Source organism: Pelophylax lessonae (genome assembly GCF_965119305.1).
Source record: "Pelophylax lessonae genome assembly, chromosome: 3".
NCBI classification, from domain to species: domain Eukaryota; kingdom Metazoa; phylum Chordata; class Amphibia; order Anura; family Ranidae; genus Pelophylax; species Pelophylax lessonae.
The window spans coordinates 50,593,284-50,618,140 of record NC_138770.1 but is presented as its reverse complement, the minus strand read 5'-3'; the positions used below and the strand labels follow the sequence as shown (position 1 = coordinate 50,618,140).

Genomic DNA, 24,857 nt, shown 5'->3' with positions numbered 1-24,857 from the left:
GAAGTACCGTTGGGGAGCAGGGCGTAGGAGGGGGCAAAGTACCGTTGGGGAGCAGGGCGTAGGAGGGGGCGAAGTACCGTTGGGGAGCAGGGCGTAGGAGGGGGCGAAGTACCGTTGGGGAGCAGGGCAGGGGGGAGAGGAGGCACCGATGGGGCGCAGGGGAGGGGAGGAGGAGGCACTGGTGGGGCACGGGGGGGAACTGTTGGGGGGCAGAGGGAGGAGGGACTGTTGACACTCTCTACAAATCCCATCTGCTACAGTGACTTTCTTCTGCCGCAGTGAGGATTCCAAACACTCCCTTGTTCTGACACACACCCATCAAACAGGAACTGAGGAGAAATCTAACAAATGGGGGTCCCCGACAGGAAGTGAACCCTTTGCCAAATCAAGAAAAAAAAAAATTGAAAAAAGACGAGAAAAAGTGCTCATCTCTATAGAAGGGATGGAGGGAGAAGTTGACCCTTGATGTCTGGCCTGACATGTTGCGCTCACCTTGCCCTTGGACCAACCCATCTTCTCCAGCATCTTCTGCCCGAACTTGGAGTCGTCATTGCTCCACGCGCTGTTCCTGGGGTCCACCGACCACTTTTGCTTCCTGCGGGCTGGAGAGAGAGAGAGAACCGCGACCATCAGACATTGACACAACACTATATATATATATATGTGAAGTTCTATGAGGCCCCCTCCATTATATATATATATATATTGGGGCTTCTAAATTTGCATATATATATATATATATATATATATATATATATATATATATATATATATATATATATATATACACACATACACACACACACACACACACACACATATATAGGCAAATTTAGAAGCCCTGATAGATATATATATATATATATATAGTGATGTTCTAGGAGGCCCCGCCATAATATATATATATATATGTAATGGGGCTTCTAAATTTGCATACACTATATATATATATATATATATATATATATATATATACATACATACATATACACACACATCCATAGGAGTTAAAGAAAGCATGTAAAAACCCATGTGTATATATATATATATGAATATAGTGAGGTGACACACAGAATATCGGAGTAACACAGCAGCAACCTCTATGTTTCCAGGGGGACAGAAAAGAGCGGTGCACACAGAGACACCTACAATACAAACGAGCCCATCCATCCAACATACACAGCACACAATCCCCTCCAACCACACCGCACTCACGTTCAGCCAGCATCGCCATGGTGACTCCTGTGGGGCACAGATTGGCGCGATCAGATGACGTCACGAGCTGCACGGAACTCCAGTGTGTGTGTGGTGGGAGGAGGCGGAGCCAACATACAGATGGAGGGATCCGATCCTCCTGGTGTGTGTGTGTGTGTGAGAGAGAGAGATAGTTCTGTATACTGCACTGTATCATCTCTCTATTCTATTATCTTCCTCATCGTGTATAAGTATATATACACACACCTCCCAACAATAAGGGATGGGAATGAGGGACAAGTAATTAGCAAAAGTATGCAGCCATAGGACACACCCCCTGCCACACCCCCTTAAAGGAGAATTCTACAAGAAAATGATTAGTTAAAGCAGAGTTCCACCTAAAAGCGGAACTTTTGCTTCCTCCCCCCCCCCCCCCTCCGGTGCCACATTTGGCACCTTTCAGGGGGGAGGGGGGAACAGGTATCTGTTTTTGATAGGTATCCTTCCCCACTTCTGGGAGACGGCACAGCTGCACCGCCCCTCAGAAGTTTGGCACCCCCTCCTCCTTCCCCCGCCGCCAATAGGAATGCGCAGTAGGGACCCGCCCATGAAGCCGCAAGGCTTCACTGCCAGGTTCCCTTACCGGCAATGGCGGCGGCAGCACCTGACAGCCAATGGAAACATGGGCTGCGGTGCCGACATCGCTGGACTCCAGGGCAGGTAAGTGTCCTAATAATAAAAGTCAGCAGCTACAGTATGTGAGGAATATAAATATACTAGGAGTATATCCCTCACGCAGAATGGATAGGGGTGTGGGTGAAAGTGGCCAGTTAACCACTTGCCGACCGCTCACATGGAGCGTACTGCTGCAAAGCGGCTCGTTATCGTTCAGCGACGTAGACCTACGTCGCTGGACTCCTCCCCTTGTGGGCGGAGAGCGCGACGCCGGAGGCTCGCTCCCGCTGTATTCAGACACAGCGGGAGTTGGGCCAGGGGAGGAGAGGCGGTGATCACCGCTGCTCTTCCCCGATCGTCGAGGATCGAGTGTGGAGATCCGCCCGCTTGTCTAAACAGAGCGGGCGGATCTCCTAAGTGACAGGCAGGGTCAGATTACAGGATTCAGCATAGCTGAACCTGCGATCTGTCCCTGTGTCACTCAGTCCCCTCCCCCCACACACGTCAGTAAGCACCAGGCATACATTAACCCCTCCCTCTCCAATAAAATTACCCCTTCCCTGCCAGTGTCATTTTTACAGTAACAGTGCATATGTATAGCACTGATTACTGCAGTAATGTCACTGGTACCCCCAAAAGTGTCAAAAATGTCAGTCAAGGGTCCGATCTGTCCGCCGCAATGTCATAGTCCCGCAAGAAAAATCGCAGATCGCCGCCGCCATTTTAAAAAAAAAAAAACAATAAAAATGACATAAATTTCCCGTAGTTAGTAGCTGCGATAACATTTTGCTCAAACCAATCAAAATACGCTTATTGCGATTTTTTTTTAACCAAAAATATGTAGCAGAAAACAAATTGGCCTAAAATGTTAAAAAAAATTTGATTTTTACATTTTTTTTTGGAGAATTTCATATAAAAAAAAATGTGAAAAATATTGTTATTTTTTCAAAAATTGTCTCTCTTTTTTTGTTTATAGCGCAAAAAAAAATTAAAAATCGCACAGGTGATCAAATACCACCAAAAGAAAGCTCTGTTTGTGGGAAAAATACATCAATTTTATTTGAGTACAGCATCACACGACCGCGCAATTGTCCACAGTGCCGAATCGCAAAATATGGCCTGGTCAGGAAGGGGGTAAAATGTTCCGGTCTAAAAATACGCTCATTGAGAATTTTTTTGTCAAAGACATGTAGCTAAATACATTTTGGCCTAAATATATGACAAAAATTGAATATATTGGATATTTTTTAACTGTCAAAGTAGAAAAATATTGTTATTTTTTCAAAATTGTCGCTTTTTTTTTTATTAATATCGCAAAAAATGAAAAGCGCAGAGGTGATCAAATACCACCAAAAGAAAGCTCTGTTTGTAGGAAAAAAAGGACGTAAATTTTGTTTGGGTACGGCGTTGCAGGACCGCGCAATTGTCAGTTAAAGTCGCACAGTGCCGAATCGCAAAAAAGTGGCCTGGACGTAAAGCAGGAAAATCCTCCGGTGGTAAAGTGGTTAAAGAGGAAGTAAACCCTCCTCTGACGCTTGTACCTATAGGTGATCCTATGATAAGGCTTACCTATAGGTACTGTAAATATCTCCAAAACATGCACCGTTTAGGAGATATTTACCTTACATGCATCCAGTGACGTCACTGGCGCATGCGCTCTGAAGGGACGGCCGCTCATGCCGTTCCTTCAGAGCCCCGTGCCGTGACCGTCGGCTCCCATGCGCGTGAGTGACGTCACCGCGGCTCCGGCCAATCAGATGGCCAGATGCCGCGATCCCGGAAGACGGGCGACTGAACATGTCGCCCATCATACAGGTAAGCGGGCGGCACGGCGGGGGCTCGTTCTAAGGTAAGTATTTCATAATGAGCTAGTATGCGATGCATACTAGCTCATTATGTGTTTCTCTTTTAGGTTGGAAAAAAAAAATAACCTTCTTCTTTAATGGGTTTACAACCTCTTTAAGCTAAAGATGCAGCTGCTATAATAAAGGTAAAGGTAGAATGTAAATAGCCACAAGGGGAAGGGGGGAGGCTACCTATAGCGCTTGCTGGGGATGTGAAATAAATAGAATTAACCACTTAAGCCCCGGAGGATTTGGCTGCTCAAAGACCAGGGCCTATTTTGCGATTCGGCACTGCGCGACTTTAACGGACAATCGCACGGTCGTGCGACGCTGTACCCAAATGAAATTGACGTCCTTTTTTTCCCACAAACAGAGCTTTCTTTTGGTGGTATTTGATCACCTGTGCGATTTTTACTTTTTTTTGCGCTATAAACAACAAAATAGAGACAATTTTGAAAAAATAATATTTTTCACATTTTTTTATATGAAATTCCCCCAAAAAAATGTAAAAATTAAAATTTTTTAACATTTTAGGCCAATTTGTTTTCTGCTACATATTTTTGGCAAAAAAAAATCGCAATAAGCGTATTTTGATTGGTTAGTGGGTAGTGTCTGTACTTTCATTGGATGTCATATTAGGGGGGGTACAGTCTGTATTGTCATTGGATGTCATATTAGGGGGGTAGTGTCTGTACTGTCATTGGATGTCATATTGGGGGAGTAGTGTCTGTACTGTCATTGGATGTCATATTAGGGAGGGGTAGTGTCTGTACTGTCATTGGATGTCATATTAAGGGGGGTACGGTCTGTACTGTCATTGGATGTCATATTAGGGGGGGGGGGGTAGTGTCTTTACTGTCATTGGATTTCATATTAGGGGGGGTAGTGTCTGTACTGTCATTGGATGTCATATTAGGGGGGGTAGTGTCTTTACTGTCATTGGATGTCATATTAGGGGGGGTAGTGTCTGTACTGTCATTGGATGTCATATTAGGGGGGTAGTGTCTGTACTGTCATTGGATGTCATATTAGGGGGGGTAGTGTCTGTACTGTCATTGGATGTCATATTAGGGGGGGTACGGTCTGTACTGTCATTGGATGTCATATTAGGGGGGGTACGGTCTGTACTGTCATTGGATGTCATATTAGGCGGGGGTACGGTCTGTACTGTCATTGGATGTCATATTAGGGTGGGTACGGTCTGTACTGTCATTGGATGTCATATTAGGCGGGGGTAGTGTCTGTCCTTTCATTGGAGGATGTCATATTAGGCGGGGGTAGTGTCTGTCCTGTCATTGGATGTCATATTAGGCGGGGGTAGTGTCTGTCCTTTCATTGGAGGATGTCATATTAGGCGGGGGTAGTGTCTGTCCTGTCATTGGATGTCATATTAGGCGGGGGTAGTGTCTGTCCTGTCATTGGATGTCATATTAGGCGGGGGTAGTGTCTGTACTGTGATTGGATGTCATATTAGGCGGGGGTAGTGTCTGTACTGTCATTGGATGTCATATTAGGCGGGGTAGTGTCTGTACTGTCATTGGATGTCATATTAGAGGGGGTAGTGTCTGTACTGTCATTGGATGTCATATTATCGGGGGTAGTGTCTGTACTGTCATTGGATGTCATATTAGAGGGGGTAGTGTCTGTACTGTGATTGGATGTCATGTTAGGCGGGGGTAGTGTCTGTACTGTGATTGGATGTCGTATTGGATGTCCTATTAGGCGGGGGTAGTGTCTGTACTGTCATTGGATGTCATATTAGGCGGGGTAGTGTCTGTACTGTCATTAGATGTCATATTAGAGGGGGTAGTGTCTGTACTGTCATTGGATGTCATATTATCGGGGGTAGTGTCTGTACTGTCATTGGATGTCATATTATCGGGGGTAGTGTCTGTACTGTCATTGGATGTCATATTAGGGGGGGTACGGTCTGTACTGTCATTGGATGTCATATTAGGGAGGGGTAGTGTCTGTACTGTCATTGGATGTCATATTAGGGGGGGTACGGTCTGTACATTCATTGGATGTCATATTAGGGGGGTAGTGTCTGTACTGTCATTGGATGTCATATTAGGGGGGTAGTGTCTGTACTGTCATTGGATGTCATATTAGGGGGGGGGGGTAGTGTCTGTACTGTCATTGGATGTCATATTAGAGGGGGGTAGTGTCTGTACTGTCATTGGATGTCATATTGGGGGAGTAGTTGTCTGTACTGTCATTGGATGTCATATTAGGGGGGGTAGTGTCTGTACTGTCATTGGATGTCATATTAGAGGGGGGGTAGTGTCAGTACTGTCATTGGATGTCAGGGTGGAGTTGTGTCCATGATGAGATGTTAATGTTCTCCTCTCTTCTCTCAGGTGGGGGGAAGAATAGGATGGCGGAGTCTCACCCGGTAAAGGTACCGTACTGTGTGTGTGTGTCACCCTCTACTGAAAGGTACACCTGTTAGAAGAAAGGTACATCTGAGGGAAGAAATGTACACCTGGGGGATGGGGGTACATCTGTTGGAAGAAAGGTACACCTGATGGAAGAAAGGTACACCTGATGGGAACAGGGTACGCCTGATGGAAGAAAGGTACACCGGGGAAAATGGGTACACCTGGGGGATGGGGGTACATCTGACGGAAGAAAGGTACACCAGGGAAAATGGGTACATCTGGGGGATAGGGGTACACTTGATGGAAGAATGGTATACCAGGGACAAGGGATACACCTGGGGGATGGGGGTACACCTGATGGAAGAAAGGTACATCTGGGGGGATGGGTGTATACCTGATACAAGAAAGGTACACCAGTGGAAAGGGGTACATCTGATGGAAGAAAGGTACACCAGTGGAAATGGGTATACCTGATGGAAGAAAGGTACACCAGGGGAAAGGGGTACATCTGATGGAAGAAAGGTACACCAGTGGAAATGGGTATACCTGATGGAAGAAAGGTACACCAGGGGAAAGGGGTACATCTGATGGAAGAAAGGTACACCAGGGGAAAGGGGTACACCTGATGGAAGAAAGGTACACCAGGGGAAAGGGGTACAGCTGATGGAAGAAAGGTACACCAGGGGAAAGGGGTACACCTGATGGAAGAAAGGTACACTAGGGGAAAGGGGTACACCTGATGGAAGAAAGGTACTCCAGGGAAAGGGGTACAGCTGATGGAAGAAAGGTACTCCAGGGAAAGGGGTACAGCTGATGGAAGAAAGGTACTCCAGGGAAAGGGGTACAGCTGATGGAAGAAAGGTACACTAGGGGAAAGGGGTACACCTGATGGAAGAAAGGTACTCCAGGGAAAGGGGTACAGCTGATGGAAGAAAGGTACACTAGGTGAAAGGGGTACAGCTGATGGAAGGAAGGTACTCCAGGGAAAGGGGTACAGCTGATGGAAGAAAGGTACACCAGGGGAAAGGGGTACATCTGATGGAAGAAAGGTACACCTGGGGAATGGGGTACATCTGGGGGATTGGGGTACACCTGATGGAAGAAAGGTACACCAGGGATAATGGGTACATCTGGGGATAGGGGTGCACCTGGGGGAGGGAGGGTACACCTGAAGGTTGAGGCTACACCTGGGGGGAAGGGGGGAGTACACTTGATGTTGGAGGGGCACACACACATAAAGGAGTGTTGGGGACACACACAGGAGTGCCAGCGATGAGAGAGGTCCCCGGTGGTGTCTGTAATGAGGACACTAAGTAAGAGTCAGGTGTAAGAGTCTGGTGTTGCCTCTGATGGGTACTCTCATGAGTGGTAGTATCTATGGTGGTGTCTTTGATGAGGACTTTAAGGAGTGAGGGTGTCTATGATGAGGACTCTGATGAGCAGGGGGTGTTTGATAGTGTCTGTGATGGGGATTCTCATGAATGAGGGTGTCTTTAGTAGTGTTTGATTTGGGGACTCCAATGGTGTTTACTGTGTCCAGGGGAAAGGTAAAGAACTGTCCAAGGAGGAAAAGCTTAGCTTGCGAAAGGAGAAGAAGAACAAGGAGAAGGCGGCGGAGGCAATGGAGGGCGTGGATGTTGTGCAGGACGGGGCTGTACAGAAAAGAATCACGTAGCCACGCCCCCAGAGCCGGCTTTCAGTCTATGAGGGCGGGGACGCCGCAGCTCCTATTTTTAAAGCGTTTATGAATTGAATATGCCTGATTACTCTTCGTATCATGTGAGTGCACTTCTTTTAAAATAAATTGGATGTTTTAAAAGTTACTCAACTATTTCAAATGATACCATTGGGAGTTCCAATTGGTTTCTTTCCAAAGACAGAAACATTAATTTCTCGATATGTTTGAGGAAAGAAACATCCAAGAATTTCTAAATTGGTTTTGCCTCGATTTTCTAATATTGGAGGCCTTGCTTATCCGGACATAAAAAATGTATTATCATGCTATAATCTTGAATCGGATTAAAGATTGGAAATATGCAGAAAACACAAAATTGTGGGTACAAGTGGAGTCACAGATGGGAAAGGTGGATTTAGCAGTTATCCATTGGCTTCTGAGAGCCTCTAGAGGTATTTCACTTTGTGCTTCACCACTAACTATTTCTACATTAGCTATATGGGATATGTTATATAAAAGGTTTAATTGGCCATATAACTCCCCATTGATGCCTCTACTTCAGGGGTGTCAAACTCAATTTAATCGCGGGCCGCATCAGCATCATTATTGCCCTCAAAAGGGCCGGTTGTATCTGTAAGACTAGATGTCCAGAGCATCCCCCACCCTTACATCAGATGTCAAGAGCCTCTCCACCATCAGAAATTGAGTCCCCCACCCTCCCTTACATCACAGAGCACCCACCTTATCTTGTGCTGCTGCTAGGAAGAAGGTGAAGGCGTTGCTGGAAAGCATAAAGTACAGGGTCTGGAGGACGACCAGAAGAGGGCTGGAGCTGCAGGAGAGGTGCAAGGGCCACGTGAATTGGCCTGGAGGGCCGGATTCGGCCCGCGGGCCTTGTGTTTGACACATGTGCTCTACTTAAACATAGCTTTTTCCCTCCAGGTATGATTGATCAGGGATTTGATCGATGGTCTTTGGCGGGACCTTTGCTGCTTCAGCAGGTACTTATGGCAGGTTCCCTTAAACCTTTCACTGAGATTTAAAAAAACCAACCAATCAAGTATTTAGATAAATGGAGATATAATCAGCGCGCTGGGTGTATACGAGCTTTACCCCCAACCCTTAAGAGGCTTGGAAGATTTAACCACTTAAGCCCCAGCCCTATTTCGGACACTTTTTGTTTACAAGTTAAAATCAGTATTTTTTCCTAGAAAACTACTTAGAACCCCCAAACATTATATATATTTTTTTAGCAAAGACTCTGGAGAATAAAATGTCGGTCAATGCAATATTTTTTGTCATGCGGTATTTGCGCAGCGGTCTTTAAAACGCCATTTTTTTGGAAAAAATCTGAAAAATCACATTTCACTGCATTTAAAAAATACTAAACAGTAAAGTTAGCCCATTTTTTTTGTATATTGTGAAAGATGATGTCATGCCGAGTAAATAGATACCCAACATGTTACGGTTTAAAATTGCGCCCCCCCGTGGAATGGCGACAAACTACGGTCAATAGAGATCTCAATCGGCGACACTTTAAATTTATTTAACGGTTACCAGTTTGGAGTTAGAGTGTAGCTCTTTTTTTAAAATTATTGCCCACGCTCTGGCGGTCGCGGCGATACCTCACATGTGTGGTTTGAACAGCGATTTCATTCGCGGCTCGACTTGCGTATACATTTTTTTTTGTGCGCGAGCTAACGGTGACAGGGGCGGCTAAATTTTATTTATTTTTTTTCCTATTTATTTTTTCTTTTTTTTTAACTTTATTACAGTTTTTAAAAAAAAAATAAAAATCTGATCACTTTTATTGCTGTCACAAGCAATGTAAACATCCCTTGTGGCACCAATATATAGTGACAGGTACACTTTATGGAGGGATTGAGGGTCTAAAAGACCCTAGACCCCTCCACTACACTTCCATGTATGCAAAACGGCGAAAACTGCGTTTTTGCATACAGCCGTTTTTCAAATTTGCCGCCTTTTGTAGCACAGTAACCCGGAAGTGATGTCATGGACGCCGCCTCCGGGTTACGTCATCGGAGACCCGATCGATGCCGTTTCCAGCATTCATCGAGACTCCATCCAGCCGGCGGACGTGACGGCTGGGTGCTCGGGGCTCCCGGTGGGACGGAAGCCCCGAGCAAAGCCACGGAAGGCGGCGGGGGGGGCGTCCCCTCCCGCTCACCCGGGTAACGATCGAGCGGCTCCCGAGCCGCATCGGCCGTTACCGACGGAAAGCCGACCGTCGGCTTCAAACCACGGTACCGGGATGATGCCTCTAGCTAGAGGCATCATCCCGGGAAAACCCCGCAAAGTTACCCGACGTATGGGTACGTCGATATGCGGTAAGTGGTTAAATCCATTTGAGGTAACATTGCAAAATAAATTATCCCCTTCCCATGGAATATCTAAATTTTATAAAGCCTTAATAGGCATGCGGTCACCTTTATATCCAGATTATCTTGATGGATGGCAATTAGATCTACAATATCCACTGACGGATTTACAGAAAGATAAAATTATGCTTCTAGCTTGTACTACTTCAGTTTCATCGAAAATGATAGAAACTAATTATAAATTACTAGCTAGATGGTATTATACGCCAGTGAAATTGCAGAAAATGTTTCCCTCTAAGTCATCACTGTGTTGGAGGGAATGTGGGAAATCCGCTTCTCATGCCCACATTTGGTGGGATTGTCCGAAGATTCGTCAATTTTGGTTACAAGTGGTCGAATATATATAAAAAATAACTAACTGTACATTACAGATGGACCCGTGGACACTACTGTTTTATTGTACCAGGGATTCACCTTACATATATAGGAGATCAATGGTCCCACATCTTTTGAATGCAGCAAAGGCCTTAATCCCAGTTATGTGGGGTGAAATAGAAGCCCCAACATTGAAACAATGGATGAAGAGAGTAGATGATTTATGTTTGTTAGAAGAACTCTTGTATACAGTATATCTAGAAGAAATTTGGAAAGACATAAAGCAATATGGAGCAGATGGTATTCATTTAAAACCACTTTAACCTATAAGGCAATTGTGATTAGATAAGAATGATGGATTAATGTTGCAGATGTTGGTAAAATTTAAATCCAGCGCTCCTGAGTATAACGTATTTTTGGTGGATCGATGTTTTTTTTTTTTTTAGGAATTAATGGATTTAATTTAAATTCGAAAGTATGGGCTGTCTTGGATCCACCACCTATGGCCAGCACTTTATTTATTTACACATAATAAAAAAAAAATGTTCTCTCTCTTTCTTTTTTTCCCTTTTTTTTTATTTTGGTTGTTTAGAAAATTAAGTTAGTACAGTATCAATGATATATTGAATTTATTGAAACATTATGGAAATGCAGTCTGTACTGAACTTAATAGAATTGTATTTCTCTTTTCTCTTTTTTTCTTTTTTTTTATATGTGTAAGTTTATCTTTCATGAAAAATTAAATAAAAACGTAAAAAAAAAAAAAAAAAAAGTTACTACGCTATGTGCCTGTATTTTTTTATACATGTGGCTCCCAATCACCTGGTATTGATTGCCTTCTTGTTACAACACCTTAAGAAGTGATACCTGGAGGTCTCTTTACTTTGTGTCAAGCGTTTAACCACTTAAGCCCTGGAAGATTTTACCCCTTTCCTGACCAGGCGCTATTTTGCGATTCGGCACTGCGTGACTTTAGCGGACAATTGCGCGGTCGTGTGACGCTGTACCTAAATGAATTTGACGTCCTTTTTTTCCCACAAACAGAGCTTTATTTCGTGGTATTTGATCACCTGTGCGATTTTTTGATCATGCGCTATAAACAAAAAAAGAGCATAAATTTTTGAAAAATTAACAATATTTTTCAAATTTTTTTATATGAAATTCCCCCCCAAAAAAATTAAAAATCAAAATTTTTTAACATTTTTGGCCAATTTGTTTTCTGCTACATATGTTTGGTAAAAAAAATCGCAATAAGTGTATTTTTATTGGTTTGCGCAAAAGTTATTGCGTTTACTAACTAAGGGAAAGATTTTTGACATTTTTGTTGGTTTTTTTTTTTACGAGTAATGGCGGCGATCTGCGATTTATTTTGCGGGACTGCGACATTGCGGCAGACAGATCGGACCCTTCACTGACATTTTTGACACTTTTGGGGGTACCAGTGACATTACTACAGTAATCAGTGCTATACATATGCACTGTTACTGTAAAAATGACACTGGCAGGGAAGGGGTTAACTTTATTGGAGAAGGAGGAGTTAAGTGTGTCCCTAGGGGCGTATTTCTAACTGTGCAGGGATGTGGCTGTGTGTGTAACAGCAGAGATCAACGGTCCTACATAGCAGGACCGTTTGATCTCTGCTGTTACACAAGGGAGAATGACAGGCGGCTTTGTTTACATTAGCCGCCTGCCTTTCTCCCTCTGTAACTGACGATCGCAAGTGACCAGCGGACATCGGGTCCGCCGGTCACTCGCGCGGGGGCGGGAGCGCGCCTCCGGCGTCGTTCGCTCACCCCCTATTGGCTCACAGGCTAGTGATTGTAATGTTCTGGTACCTTTGGGTACCCTAATTACTCTTTTCCTAAGTGTATGCGCCCCACCATTCTCTTTTGGTAAGGTGCGCATACACCTTTAAGACTGATGCTGTCATCACTGAGCGCCGGACTGAACAGCTATTTAAATCACCAGCTTTCACTCACATGTGTTCGTTCAACCTGCTTTGTGCCTTGATGCTAACCTGTCTTGAAGCTCTCATGCTTGCAAGCATACCTCGCTGTCGGAACCACGCTGCGCTGATCCCTGTATCCCGCTACCGGATCATCCGCTCTTGTCGAACCTCTCCTCTGCTACATTGCTACTAGTGATAAGTACCTCACAGGGGAAACCTCTATAACCTTCATACTAAAGCTTACACTATCTAGCTCTGCATACTAAGGACTATTATTACATCTGCATTATCTAAGATTGCTAGCTCTTGAGCCTACTACCATCTGCTCTTGCACTGGGTTGGTCTCTCCTGTATGTTCACCTGCTACTCTATCATCTGCTACCATACATGATTGCTAACCTATCTGCATCCCATCTGCTACTATCTTACTTTCAAGAACATTTCCTTTCAAGTGTCTGTCATCTACCATCTCTACCCAACCTGTCTCTTCAGCCTATCATCACTGTGTTACTATATACATAAGTCACTCTAGGAACATCTTATTGAGTGTGTGTATTTACTTGCTGAATTGAGATCATCCACACATGATGAGTCTTGGGAGTTGGGATTGGTATCTCAGCGTTTCTCTACATGACTACTGAAGTGGAATATTTCTGCAGCTGTAAATCCACATCATACATAAAACGCAGGAGCGTTACAGATTGAACGAACCTCAAATGGATTCAGCAGAAATAACCACTCAGGTGACACAATTAAAACAGCAAGTAACTGCGTTAATACACGCACTTGCTGAATTAAAAGAAGACAATCAGGCTCTGTCGCAGCAGGTAATTAGACTGACACAACTTACCACTGCTCAGTCCCCTGAACCCAAAATAAATCCTCATTTGGTATTTACAGGCGATCGCAAAAAATTTCGCGAATTTAAAAACGCATGTGAGTTACTTTTCTTGCTAAAACCCCGTACCTACCTTACTGATCACATTAAGGTTTGTACTATTATTTCTTACCTAACAGGCGATCCTCGGGCCTGGGCAGACTCTCTTTTTGAGAAAAGCGATCAGCTTCTCAACTCCTATGCCTTGTTCCTAGCAGAACTTACTAGCCTATATGATGATCCCAATAGGCAGAGTACTGCCGATCTTCAATTAAGATCCTTGAAACAAGGTGGGAGACCTGTGGAAGACTTTGTCACAGAATTCAAGAGATGGACCCTTGATTCAGAATGGAATGATGCATCTCTGAAAACCCAATTTAGGCTTGGCCTATCAGAGGCCGTTAAAGACGAGCTCGCCCGAGCGGATCTGCCAAAAACCCTGGATGCATTGATACAACTCAGTATCACCATAGATAGAAGACTACGAGAAAGAAAGGCTGAGAAAATGGGAATGCCATTATCCAGTTCTTCTCGGATTTCGGCCGTTGACCCCATTCCTATGGAGGTAGGAACCATACGCCCACCTCTATCAACTATGGAAAGAGCCAGAAGACGATCTGGTAATCTCTGCTTGTACTGTGCATCCCCGGATCACAAGATAAACGTCTGTCCCCTAGTCTACAAAAAGAAGGGTGAGCGTTCACATGTCCTCCTAGGGGGATTGACAACTTCAATTACTAACCCTTACCTTTTTGTTTGCTTAACATTACAGTGGGACCAGAACAGGATTACAACTAAGGCCATGATTGACACAGGATCTTGTGGAAATTATATTGACATACGTTTTGCTGCTTTAAATAAAGTTCCTATTATTTCTAAACCTAAACCTGTCTCAGTGAGTCTTATTAACGGTGTTCCTTTATCCTCTGGTCCGATCACTGATCAGACACAGGCACTCCTAGTCACTACTAACGGGTCTCATATGGAGACCACTACCTTCGATCTAATACCTTCACCCCACTTTCCCATTGTTTTGGGACTTCCCTGGTTACACACACATCAACCAACCATAGATTGGAAGGAACGGACCCTGGCCTTCCTCTCTTGCTATTGCGAGGGTACGTGTAACCTCCCGTCTTTCGGGAAGATCCTGTCTGTGGTGACAGATGAGATTGCACCACTATGTTATCAGGATCTCTCTGAGGTTTTTCTTGAGAAAAATGCTCAAGCACTACCTCCCCATCGAGATTATGATTGTAGTATTGATCTACTCCCAAATAGCAAATTGCCGTTCGGTCATGTTTATCCTCTTTCGCAGGATGAACTTTCCCATCTCAAAGACTATTTGGATGAGAATTTGAAAAAAGGTTTTATTAGACCTTCCACTTCTTCCACAGCAGCAGGACTCTTTTTTGTCCGCAATAAGGACTCAAGTCTCAGGCCTATCATCGACTATAGGCAATTGAATGCTATTACAATAAAAGATCGCTATCCTCTACCGCTTATCCCTGAGCTCATTGAGCAGGTGCGTGGAGCTACCTATTTTTCAAAATTGGACCTGAAAGGAGCATACAATCTCATTCGAATCCGTGATGGACACGAGTGGAAGACTGCATTCAGAAGCAGATACGGATTGTTCGAATATCTTGTAATGCCATTCGGGCTATGCAACGCCCCTGCAGCCTTTCAACGATTTATAAACGATATTTTCAGAGACTTACTAGATGTCTGTGTTGTGGTATATCTGGACGATATACTTATATATTCACGGTCCCTGTCTGAACACATAAGACATGTAAGACTAGTATTATCGAGATTGCTTGCACACAACCTTTATGTGAAACTGAAAAAATGCTTGTTTCATAAAGAAGAAGTACTGTTTCTAGGCTACATCATATCCAAAACAGGAATCAAGATGGACATGAGTAAGATATCCTGCATTCAGGATTGGCCTACACCAACCACACGCAAGGCGCTACAGCGATTCCTTGGATTTTCGAATTTCTACAGGAAGTTCATCAGAAACTTCTCTGCCATTGTGAGACCCCTCACACAGCTCACTAGCATTAAAAGACCATTCAAATGGTCAGATGAAGCAAATAAAGCTTTTCACCTGTTAAAGACAAGGTTTACTTCTGCTCCCATACTACGCCATCCGGACCCATCCCTCCAATACATTCTGGAAGTAGATGCGTCAAACATGGCAGTAGGAGCAATACTCTCCCAACGACCAACTCACACTTCACCACTTCATCCAGTCGCCTTTTTTTCTAAATCCTTAAGCAGTCCAGAGGTAAATTACCCCGTGGGTGAAAAGGAACTGCTTGCTATAAAATTGGCTCTGGAGAATCGGCGACATCTACTCGAAGGCACCCGATTACCAATACTTATATACACGGACCATAAAAATCTTCAATATCTTCAGACTAACAAAACTCTCTCTCACCGACAGGTACGATGGTCACTATTCTTTCTAAGGTTTAGCTTCCTAGTGACCTACACACCTGCAGATAAGAACAAAAAGGCGGATGCACTATCACGACTAACTGAAGAAAACTACTTCGAAATCCCTTCCGTTCCTATAATACTTCACAAACGCATTATTGGAGTTGTCCGTTCCTTGAAGGAAGAGGTTTTGCATGGTATAAGTTTGGATTCACCCCCACCACAACTAAATACTGATGCAGAAGGCTTCCTCTACTACAACGACAAACTTTACATACCACCTACCATGCGCACCAAGATCTTGGAATTATCGCATGATGTGCCTATGGCAGGACATATGGGTATGACAAAGACTCTTAATCTGATTACCAGGCAATTCTGGTGGCCTGACATGAAAACATCTATACAAAAATTCGTCTCTCTTCATGCAATGTCTGTGCCAGGTCCAAAATTGACACTACGAGACCATCCGGTCTACTATGCAGTCTACCAATACCCCAAACTCCATGGGAAGTTGTGTCCTTGGACTTTATAGTAGAACTACCTCCTTCCAAAGGATTTAATACCATCTTAGTGTCAGTGGACCATCTGACAAAAATGGCACATTTCATTGCTATTCGCAGACTACCTTCGTCCAAACAAACGGCAGAACTCCTGATGAAACATGTCTTTAAGTTACATGGTATCCCAAAAACTCTTCTGTCTGACCGTGGATCACAATTTATTTCCAAGTTCTGGCAAGAACTATGTCACATACTACGAATTGAGCGGAAGCTCACTTCTCCTTACCATCCGCAGACCAACGGACAGACTGAAAGAGTCAACCAATGCATCGAGCAATATTTACGTTGTTACACTTCTTACCAACAGGATGATTGGGTGGATCTTCTCCCTCTGGCAGAATTTGCCTACAACAACGCAACCCACAGTACGACCAAGCAGAGTCCGTTCTACTTGAACTATGGGTTTCATCCCTCTATTCTTCCACCACGCATCCTTCCTTCAAATAACCCAGTAGCCTCAGACTATCTTACCCAAAAAAAAGGACTCTCTGGGTTTGCTTAATACTACCATTGCACACGCTCATAGTCAACAAAAGAAGTACTATGATCTTCGCAGAAGACCTTCTCCTCAGTATGCTATCGGGGACCTCGTTTGGCTCTCAACAAAAAATTTAAGACTGAAAATCCCTAGCAAAAAGCTTGGACCTCTGTTCTTGGGACCTTTCCCAATCAAGAAACTTATTGGAAAAGCTGCAGTACAGCTTACATTGCCAATAGACCTCAAAATACATCCCATTTTCCATGTGTCGCTACTGAAGCCCCATGTTCCTGACCAAGGAATAAGGCCTACTATCCCACCTCCTCCTCCTGTACAAGTTGAAGGTGGAGAAGAATATGAGATAAAAGAGATTCTGGATTCTCGTATCCACAGAAGAAGACTTCAGTACTTAGTTCGATGGAAGAACTATGGGCCCCAAGACGACACCTGGCTAAACACCTCTGACATACATGCCCCTAGATTAATCCGCAATTTTCATGCGAAGTACCCAGACAAACCAGCTCCAGAGGCCTTCAGGAGCCGGCCTTAAGGGGGGGGGGGTACTGTAATGTTCTGGTACCTTTGGGTACCCTAATTACTCTTTTCCTAAGTGTATGCGCCCCACCATTCTCTTTTGGTAAGGTGCGCATACACCTTTAAGACTGATGCTGTCATCACTGAGCGCCGGACTGAACAGCTATTTAAATCACCAGCTTTCACTCACATGTGTTCGTTCAAACTGCTTTGTGCCTTGATGCTAACCTGTCTTGAAGCTCTCATGCTTGCAAGCATACCTCGCTGTCGGAACCACGCTGCGCTGATCCCTGTATCCCGCTACCGGATCATCCGCTCTTGCCGAACCTCTCCTCTGCTACATTGCTACTAGTGATAAGTACCCCACAGGGGAAACCTCTATAACCTTCATACTAAAGCTTACACTATCTAGCTCTGCATACTAAGGACTATTATTACATCTGCATTATCTAAGATTGCTAGCTCTTGAGCCTACTACCATCTGCTCTTGCACTGGGTTGGTCTCTCCTGTATGTTCACCTGCTACTCTATCATCTGCTACCATACATGATTGCTAACCTATCTGCATCCCATCTGCTACTATCTTACTTTCAAGAACATTTCCTTTCAAGTGTCTGTCATCTACCATCTCTACCCAACCTGTCTCTTCAGCCTATCATCACTGTGTTACTATATACATAAGTCACTCTAGGAACATCTTATTGAGTGTGTGTATTTACTTGCTGAATTGAGATCATCCACACATGATGAGTCTTGGGAGTTGGGATTGGTGTCTCAGCGTTTCTCTACATGACTACTGAAGTGGAATATTTCTGCAGCTGTAAATCCACATCATACATAAAACGCAGGAGCGTTACACTCGTTTGGCTCTCAACAAAAAATTTAAGACTGAAAATCCCTAGCAAATGTAATGTTCTGGTACCTCTGGTACCCTTGTTCCATATTTCTCCTTTGCTAATTGCGTCCCATCTTGTGTAACAAGAGACGCATATACCTTTAAGACCGGATGACATCATTGCCGAGCGCCGCTATGAGCGGCTATTTCAATCGCCGGCTTTCTCTCACTCATCGCTCGTTCAAACCACATGTTCACCGCACCTTCTCCTGTGAAGTCGGAGCTGCTGACATTTCCTTTGCTGAACTGACGCCGGAACCTCGCCGCTGATCCGTATCTCGCTACGGGATCACCTCTCTCTCTATGGACATTGTTACTACTAAACTATCTAAGTGATAAGTACCCCACAGGGGATTCCTTACTAACCAATCTCCTACTGTCATCTACTGCAATTACCAGGACTATCTATCTATTTATTCCATACCATCTGCATAGACTGTTAGCTCTTGGGACTACCTTCAACTATCCTTGCACTAGGTTACTCTGTCTAAGTATACTCCATCTGTGTCCTCTTACCATCTGCACTATACTAGACATCAGAACCTATCTGCTTTACCATCACCTGCAACTCTCCTAATACTACTCCTAGTAATCACCATACAAACCTGTCTCTCATCTATACATTCTCATATGTTCTATCCCTCCACTATAACATCTGATTGAGTATATGTATATTGCATAACAGGCTGTACACCGTGATGAAGTCCTGAGAGTTGGATAGGTTTATTCAACAGTATCTCTACAAGGCTACTGAGTGTGATAATTCTGCAGCTGAAAATCCATCCATTAACAAAAACGCATGAACGTTACAGCAAAAAGCTTGGACCTCTGTTCTTGGGACCTTTCCCAATCAAGAAACTTATTGGAAAAGCTGCAGTACAGCTTACATTGCCAATAGACCTCAAAATACATCCCATTTTCCATGTGTCGCTACTAAAGCCCCATGTTCCTGACCAAGGAATAAGGCCTACTATCCCACCTCCTCCTCCTGTACAAGTTGAAGGTGGAGAAGAATATGAGATAAAAGAGATTCTGGATTCTCGTATCCACAGAAGAAGACTTCAATACTTAGTTCGATGGAAGAACTATGGGCCCCAAGACGACACCGGGCTAAACACCTCTGACATACATGCCCCTAGATTAATCCGCAATTTTCATGCGAAGTACCCAGACAAACCAGCTCCAGAGGCCTTCAGGAGCCGGCCTTAAGGGGGGGGGGGTACTGTAATGTTCTGGTACCTTTGGGTACCCTAATTACTCTTTTCCTAAGTGTATGCGCCCCACCATTCTCTTTTGGTAAGGTGCGCATACACCTTTAAGACTGATGCTGTCATCACTGAGCGCCGGACTGAACAGCTATTTAAATCACCAGCTTTCACTCACATGTGTTTGTTCAACCTGCTTTGTGCCTTGATGCTAACCTGTCTTGAAGCTCTCATGCTTGCAAGCATACCTCGCTGTCGGAACCACGCTGCGCTGATCCCTGTATCCCGCTACCAGATCATCCGCTCTTGTCGAACCTCTCCTCTGCTACATTGCTACTAGTGATAAGTACCCCACAGGGGAAACCTCTATAACCTTCATACTAAAGCTTACACTATCTAGCTCTGCATACTAAGGACTATTATTACATCTGCATTATCTAAGATTGCTAGCTCTTGAGCCTACTACCATCTGCTCTTGCACTGGGTTGGTCTCTCCTGTATGTTCACCTGCTACTTTATCATCTGCTACCATACATGATTGCTAACCTATCTGCATCCCATCTGCTACTATCTTACTTTCAAGAACATTTCCTTTCAAGTGTCTGTCATCTACCATCTCTACCCAACCTGTCTCTTCAGCCTATCATCACTGTGTTACTATATACATAAGTCACTCTAGGAACATCTTATTGAGTGTGTGTATTTTCTTGCTGAATTGAGATCATCCACACATGATGAGTCTTGGGAGTTGGGATTGGTGTCTCAGCGTTTCTCTACATGACTACTGAAGTGGAATATTTCTGCAGCTGTAAATCCACATCATACATAAAACGCAGGAGCGTTACAGTGATGTACCGGTACGTCACTTTGCCTGCACGGGGCTTACTGCCGCAGTATATATACTTGCGGCGGTCGGCAAGTGGTTAATGGCCTCTCCATTAGTTTGGGTGGCCATCATAAGCTGCTATTTGTTGTGCTGTTCCTTCCACGGGTGATCCTTTTTTTGCTAAGAAGTACGGATTACATCCGCATGCTGGGACTTTTGGTTCCTTCCTCTTTGCACAAGTGTTTTGTTTCCTTCTTCATTCAAGGACTAATATATGGACTTCACATTGTTTTGTTTCACTATTATGTACAATATATTGTCTTCTGATTTTTAATTGTGGATAGCGCTACACATTTATGTTATACATTACACTGATTGGTATTATTCTCGGTGGTAGGAGGTGTATGGGTTCAGGGTGACCACAATTAACGTTAATCACATTGTAGTTCAAAGTATAAATGGCATTAACACCATTGGTAAAGTTGTCCTATAATTTATCTCCCACCGCTATCCTTGTTACTGCCATCTTCAGTGTGCTGCCCCAGGGCTTATTTGGGCATTCCGGGTTTGTGTGTGTTCCTGACCTGGCTATTTGGTCTTCCAGCTGAGGTACAGCCGCCCATCACCGCATCAGCCCCTCCAGTACCACCAACTGCTGCCGGCCCAACACCCGAGGCACCACCTGCTGGAAAAAGCAAAGCTGAGCTGAGAGCAGAGAGAAGAGCCAAGCAAGAGGCGGAACGGGCACAGAAACAGAGCAAGAAGACTGAGCAGGGTGGGGGGCCTGCACCAAGCAAACCCAAGAGCCAGCCCTCCGACAGCCAGACAGGTGAGACAAGGGGGAGTGGAGACAGATGGGGGAGAGAAGGAAAGAGGGGACAGGCAGTAGGAAAGAAGAGTGGGGACAGGTGGGGGGTAGGGAGGAAGAGTGGGAACAGAGGATGGAGAGAAGGAGCAGGCGTAAGTTTGAAGGAAGAGTGGGGGCAGATGGGAGAGAGAAAGAAGAGTGGTGATGAACAGTGGAGAGAAGAAAAAGCAGAGGAGGAGGAGGAAGAACAGTGGAGAGAAGAAAAAGCAGAGGAGGAAGAGCAGGGCCAGGCCTGGGTGAGAAAAAAGAGTGGAGTGAGAAATGAAAGAGCAGGGAAGAGTGTGGGCAGGTGCTGTGAGAGGAGGAGGAGTAAGGGTAGACGGAGAAGGGTAAAAGTGAGGGCAGACAGGAAAAAAAAAAAGAGTAGAAGCAGACGGGGGAGAGCAGGGGCAGTGGGGGGGGGAGTGTAGGCAGATGTGAGGAGTGGAGGAAGAGCAGGGACAGGCAGGGGAGAAGAGAAACAGCAAAGGCAGACAGAGGAGAGAAGGAAGAGTGGAGGGAGAGCAGGAGCTGACTAGGGAGAGGATGAAGAGTGGGAGCTGGCAGGGGAGGGGAGGAGAGGATGAAGAGTGGGAGCTCACGGGGGAGAGGAAGGAGGAGCAGTGGCAGGTGGGGCAGAGGAAGGAGGAGCAGTGGCAGATGGGGGAGAGGAAGGAGGAGCGGGGGAGAGGAAGGAGGAGCAGGGGAGAGGAAGGAGGAGCAGTGGCAGGTGGGGCAGAGGAAGGAGGAGCAGTGGCAGGTGGGGGAGAGAAAGGAGGAGCAGGGGCAGATGGGGGAGAGGAAGGAGGAGCAGGGGAGAGGAAGGAGGAGCAGGGGAAGATGGGGGAGAGGAAGGAGGAGCAGGGGCAGACGGAGGAGAGGAGGAGGGGCAGGGGCAGACGGGGGGAGAGGAGGAGGAGCAGGGGCAGACAGGGGAAGAGGAGCAGGGGCAGACGGGGGAAGAGGAGGAGGAGCAGGGGCAGACGGGTGGAGAGGAGGAGGAACAGAGGGAGAGGAGGATGAGCAGGGGCAGACGGGGGGGAGAGGAGCAGGGGCAGATGGGGGGAGAGGAGGAGGAGTAGGGGGGAGGAGGAGGAGCAGGGGCAGACTGGGGAGAGGAGGAGGAAAAGCAGGGGGGGAGAAGGAAGAGCAGAGGTAGGTGGGGTAAGAGAAGGAGAGGATGAAGAGCTGGGGTGGATGGGGGAGGGGATGAAAAGCAGGGGCAGGTGGGGAGAAGGGGGAAAGGGGAGAGTAGGAAGAGAGGGGGTGGGGAAGGGGGAGAGAGGGAAGAGCTGGGGCAAACGGGAGAGAGAAGGAAGAGTAGGGGCAGATAGGGGACAGAAGGAAGACCTGGGGCAGGCAGGGGGAAGGATAGAAGAGGGGGGAAGGCTAGAAGGGCAGGGCTAGATAGGGGAGAGAATGCAGAGTAGGGACAGATTCGGGGAGGGGAGATGTTGAGTGAGAAGAAAGAGCGTGGCCCAGTGAGAAAGAAGTGTGGGGGCAGTTTGTCTGAAGAGTGGGAGCTGGCAGGGGAGGGGAGGAGAGGATGAAGAGTGGGAGCTCACGGGGGAGAGGAAGGAGGAGCAGTGGCAGGTGGGGCAGAGGAAGGAGGAGCAGTGGCAGATGGGGGAGAGGAAGGAGGAGCGGGGGAGAGGAAGGAGGAGCAGGGGAGAGGAAGGAGGAGCAGTGGCAGGTGGGGCAGAGGAAGGAGGAGCAGTGGCAGGTGGGGGAGAGAAAGGAGGAGCAGGGGCAGATGGGGGAGAGGAAGGAGGAGCAGGGGAGAGGAAGGAGGAGCAGGGGAAGATGGGGGAGAGGAAGGAGGAGCAGGGGCAGACGGAGGAGAGGAGGAGGGGCAGGGGCAGACGGGGGGAGAGGAGGAGGAGCAGGGGCAGACGGAGGAGAGGAGGAGGAACAGAGGGAGAGGAGGATGAGCAGGGGCAGACGGGGGGGAGAGGAGCAGGGGCAGATGGGGGGAGAGGAGGAGGAGTAGGGGGGAGGAGGAGGAGCAGGGGCAGACTGGGGAGAGGAGGAGGAAAAGCAGGGGGGGAGAAGGAAAAGCAGAGGTAGGTGGGGTAAGAGAAGGAGAGGATGAAGAGCTGGGGTGGATGGGGGAGGGGATGAAAAGCAGGGGCAGGTGGGGAGAAGGGGGAAAGGGGAGAGTAGGAAGAGAGGGGGTGGGGAAGGGGGAGAGAGGGAAGAGCTGGGGCAAACGGGAGAGAGAAGGAAGAGTAGGGGCAGATAGGGGACAGAAGGAAGACCTGGGGCAGGCAGGGGGAAGGATAGAAGAGGGGGGAAGGCTAGAAGGGCAGGGCTAGATAGGGGAGAGAATGCAGAGTAGGGACAGATTCGGGGAGGGGAGATGTTGAGTGAGAAGAAAGAGCGTGGCCCAGTGAGAAAGAAGTGTGGGGGCAGTTTGTCTGATTGAAATGTTTGATTTTCTTCTAACATGCTGAGACACTGGAGACTGGTGTTGCCATTTCTGGGGAGTGTAATTACCTGACATGCTTTCAAGGGACAATGCTACTTGGATAAAGTCTTCTAGGGTGCTTAATGTACTAGGTCTGTATACAGTATACCACCAGACTGCCAATCACACTTTTCAGTCTGCTTTAGTCAGTCCCATGTAGTAGATCCCTCTTGTACCCCTTCCAGTCCTCGCAGCGCCACCTTCCTACTGATGCAGATCAGGACCTCTCTGAACCTGCCCCTTGTGTCCTCTCCATGTAGAATGATATTCCGGTAGCTTCTCCCGGAAGGCTGTGATGGATCGCTCTGCTCCGTAGATGTGCCAGATCCATTGTCTCAGATGTTCTCCATGGAAGGGAACTGTACAGCATTTATAACATTTCCTATTTTCTTCAGTGAAACGCCTCTCGGAGCCCCTCTGAAAGCTACAGAGTACAGTCTTGATCAGCCTTTCTCAACCTTTTCTACACAGAGAAACCCTTGAAATAACTTTCTGGTGTCAGGGAACCCCTGCTAAAAATGACTATATCTACAACTCAGACTAAAGCTGCAGATCAGACAGCACTGCACAAGTGCAGCTGTTGCCCTTATATATGCCATTTAGGCGCCAATGCTAAAACAGCTAGCGCATGCGCATAGGCGTTTGCATTTGGTGAATCTTTGTACGCAGGCACGCATTCCTGCGCATGTGCATCTGCCTATTAACGGAATTTCCCTGACATATAGTAAGTAATTGTATGAAAACAAGATAGTACCTTTTGACATTGCTGTTGCACTACCCCCAAAACACACGACTATTACGCGTTTTGTTAACATCCATTTCCCCCCCACCAACCCCACTTTCCCTTTTCATTCATCCCCTTCCCTTTCTCTTCCTCCTTCCTTCCCCCCCCCAACCTACCCCCACTTTCCCTTCTCATCCATCCCCTTCCCTTTCCCTTTCTCCTTGCTTCCCCCTCACCAACCCCACTTTCTCATTCATCCCCTTCCCTTTCTCTTCCTCCTTCCTTCCCCCCCCCCAACCTACCCCCACTTTCCCTTCTCATCCATCCCCTTCCCTTTCCCTTCCTCCTCGCTTCCCCCTCACCAACCCCACTTTCTCATTCATCCTCTTCCCTTTCTCTTCCTCCTTGCTTCCCCCTATCTCCCCCCCCCCCACCATCCCCACTTTCTCATCCATCCCCTTCCCTTTCCCTTCCTCCTTGCTTCCCCCCATCTTCCCCCCTTCCCACCAAACCCACTTTCTCATTCATCCCTTTCCCTTTCTCTTCCTCCTTCCTTCCCCCCCTA

General features: G+C 46.2%; 2 protein-coding genes across 2 annotated transcripts in view; one reads left to right on the top strand and one right to left on the bottom strand.

The window, feature by feature from the left end:
* Nucleotides 1-1,273, bottom strand: part of PINX1 (PIN2 (TERF1) interacting telomerase inhibitor 1) — a 264,522-nt gene extending 263,249 nt beyond the window's left edge. The window contains exons 1-2 of the mRNA XM_082249517.1: nucleotides 1,216-1,273; nucleotides 493-602 (exon numbers count right to left, since the gene is read on the bottom strand). Of these exons, the coding sequence (XP_082105643.1) occupies nucleotides 493-602; nucleotides 1,216-1,234 (129 nt within the window). The 5' untranslated portion in view covers nucleotides 1,235-1,273. The remainder of the gene's footprint in view (nucleotides 1-492; nucleotides 603-1,215) is intronic.
* LOC309550069 (uncharacterized protein) lies at nucleotides 1,270-23,989 on the top strand (the record flags this gene model as incomplete). The annotated part of the gene is made up of 5 exons (XM_082250535.1): nucleotides 1,270-1,357; nucleotides 6,074-6,114; nucleotides 7,635-7,758; nucleotides 20,859-21,083; nucleotides 23,964-23,989. The coding sequence occupies 5 exons, from the start codon at nucleotides 1,270-1,272 to the stop codon at nucleotides 23,987-23,989; spliced, it is 504 nt and encodes a 167-aa protein (XP_082106661.1).
* Between the last annotated feature and the right edge of the window lie 868 nt (nucleotides 23,990-24,857).